Below are 2,508 nucleotides of genomic sequence, written 5' to 3'. Positions count from 1 at the left end.
AAGGTTATCGACCGTCATATACAGTCAAATAATCATTTTGGTTCGTTTTCTCCTGATCAAAACCTAGAAGGAGCCGCATGGTCTCACTTTAGCCTTTAAGAAATCTGGATTTGCATATTTGAACTTCTGTTTTTTAATAATAAAAATGAATTATGTCAATTTTTTGGCATAAACAAAAGCAAAAATATTAAAGAATCTCTCAAAATATGACTTTTTTTGCATTTGACAGAAGCTTAAATTACTTATTTTCAAAATAAAAGACACTCTGTGCCAAACAGGATCCTCTCAGTGCAGCTCTGAACGTAGTAACCAAAGTTTTAACTCATAAAAGTTCAAACTTTTTACCAAAGTTTTGCTTTGCATATAAAATCTGTTCATTCTGGAGGTAGAAAACACGTCTTCAGGTCAACAGGATGTAAAAACCTACAGAGTTTATCATCTATGTGAACCTCAGACATCAGTTTAAACATTTAACTAATATAAATTAAATACATGCTAATTAAGTAATCCTCACTTTAAGAAAATGCTTTTTTATTTATGTATTTTTTCATTGTTCTTCATCCCCTCTTTGTCCTCAGCAGTCTTACACTGCTGGGTTTGGTTATTTTAGTTTGGGGTTGGTAGTCTTAGTTTTTGGGCTTTGTTTGTTTGTTTTCATGGCTGGCTCAGGAGTCTCCATGACTTATTTTATGTTTGGCCACAGGGAGATAAAAGAGTCACATGTGGATCTGGAGCCGCAGGTACCTGACCTCTGGTCACCTGGCGTTATTTTTGGAAAAGCAGCCGGTTCCACCGCAAATTGACCTTTCTTTTAGACAGTAAGGTTGTATTCCCTCAATATTTTAGAATGTTGCTGATCGGTTACACTTTTTTTTTGTTAAAGTTAAAAAGATTTCGCAACTTTAATTTGAAAGCTAAATCAGCTGGTTTTTTTTCTTTTATTAAAGCTTAATAATAAAGTTTGATGTCAGAAAATAAACTCAAATCTATAGAAAACTGAAAAAATGGCTTCAGTTTTCAGGAATCTTCTTGAAAAAAGGTTTTGTGACCCGACAGGTTGCTGGTTTCTTTTTGCTGGTTTCATTTGCAGGTGGATCCTGGGGGGCGGGGCTTGGCAGTGGGAGGTGTTTGTGCAGGTCTCACCATAACGTAGTGTCTTTGGATCTCCGTCTTCTCCGTGGCCAGTTTCTCACACTCCAGCTTCAGACTGCAACAAGAAAAACAAACTGTTTGTGTTTTTGTCATACTGTAAACAAAAACACACAATTAACAACATAACAAGTTGCCCCTCCCACCCCAGGGGAGGGGGGCTGACAGCCCATTATCACCTCTGAGCAGAAATAGACAAAGTGACGGGCGGAGCCTGAAATGCAGCCGAGTCTGCTGGGAGGAACGTCTCTGTCTCTGGTCTCCACGATTGATTTGGTTTTCTTTTCTCTAAAATGTTCATCCTCGTCTGTTTCAGATTTGATGTGAAGCTTCAGTTTGTGATTTATGTCATGCTGAGGAGGAGGAGGAACTGCGGATTCTGCTGCTTTGGAAGTCGGGGTCTCGTCCGGGATCCAACCAGGATCCATTAACGTGAGTTGAAACCAGATTGTAAATTAAAAAAACATTGCTATTTTGTTTTAAATTCTAAATTATACTTCGTACACTTGAAAGAAATATTTATTTTGAAGAAATATTAAAATTTAAACAAACTATAAGCCTAAAATTGTTACCAAAATGAAAAACAGTAATCTGTAACAGCTGCTGTTTGGTATTTCTGTGTCTCTTATTCTTTGCTTTCAGTCTCAATTTACAGTTTCTATTCTTACTTTTCAATTTCAGATTTGAACTTAATTTTACAAGTGGGTGGGGCTTAGAGCCTATTGGCTACTGAGGTTATGGTGACATCATTTCCGCTCCGTACTGGTGCTGACGTGTCTCCGATGTGATCAGGAACACCCAAGGTTTCTGGAGCAGAAATGACATCATCATAACCTGACTCTAGATGCCAATCATGAAACAGTATCGTCTCAAAGCTCCGCCCCCAAATAAAATTAAGATCAACTCCAAGAAGTCTGATTAGAAACTGTAAATTGAGGGAAAGAAAAAAAAACAGCAGCTGTAATAAATTAATCTTTTTCATTTGGGTTTGGTTTTTTAATTTAAATTTTAATAACTTATTGAAATTGATTTTTAAATTTATTAATATTTTTTAAGTTTACAAAGTGTACTTTTACATTTAAAACTTTTAAAACATTTTTTTTATTTAGAATTTGTTTTTTTTATTAACTTTATTCTGATTTGACCCCAAATACCGACTTGATTAATTCATCTTCAATTTACTTTTTACTCCATTTCAAAACCCACTTTCTTTAAGATCTGATTTATGAAGATGAGGCTTTTATTTTGAAAATTGGAAACATTTTCATGAAAAACATTAAAAATTTTGATCAATAGATCAGAAACTCAGCCCTTCTCCTTTCTCCGCCTCCTTCCTCTATTGGACCGGACCCCAACAGA

At 35.6% G+C, this 2,508-nt stretch overlaps 1 protein-coding gene across 6 annotated transcripts in view; it reads right to left on the bottom strand.

Annotated features, from left to right (window-relative positions):
• The window catches only part of tle2a (TLE family member 2, transcriptional corepressor a), a 47,582-nt gene that overhangs the window by 16,574 nt on the left and 28,500 nt on the right, over positions 1 to 2,508 (bottom strand). For all 6 annotated transcript variants that reach the window (XM_024278864.2, XM_024278866.2, XM_024278867.2 and 3 more), the window contains exon 3: positions 1,144 to 1,207. In XM_024278864.2, coding sequence (XP_024134632.1) covers positions 1,144 to 1,207 — 64 coding nt within the window. The remainder of the gene's footprint in view (positions 1 to 1,143; positions 1,208 to 2,508) is intronic.

The sequence above is a fragment of the Oryzias melastigma genome, linkage group LG4, assembly GCF_002922805.2.
Source record: "Oryzias melastigma strain HK-1 linkage group LG4, ASM292280v2, whole genome shotgun sequence".
NCBI classification, from domain to species: Eukaryota; Metazoa; Chordata; class Actinopteri; order Beloniformes; family Adrianichthyidae; genus Oryzias; species Oryzias melastigma.
The sequence above is the reverse complement of the archived record's forward strand: the minus strand, read 5'-3'. Positions and strand labels throughout refer to the sequence as shown.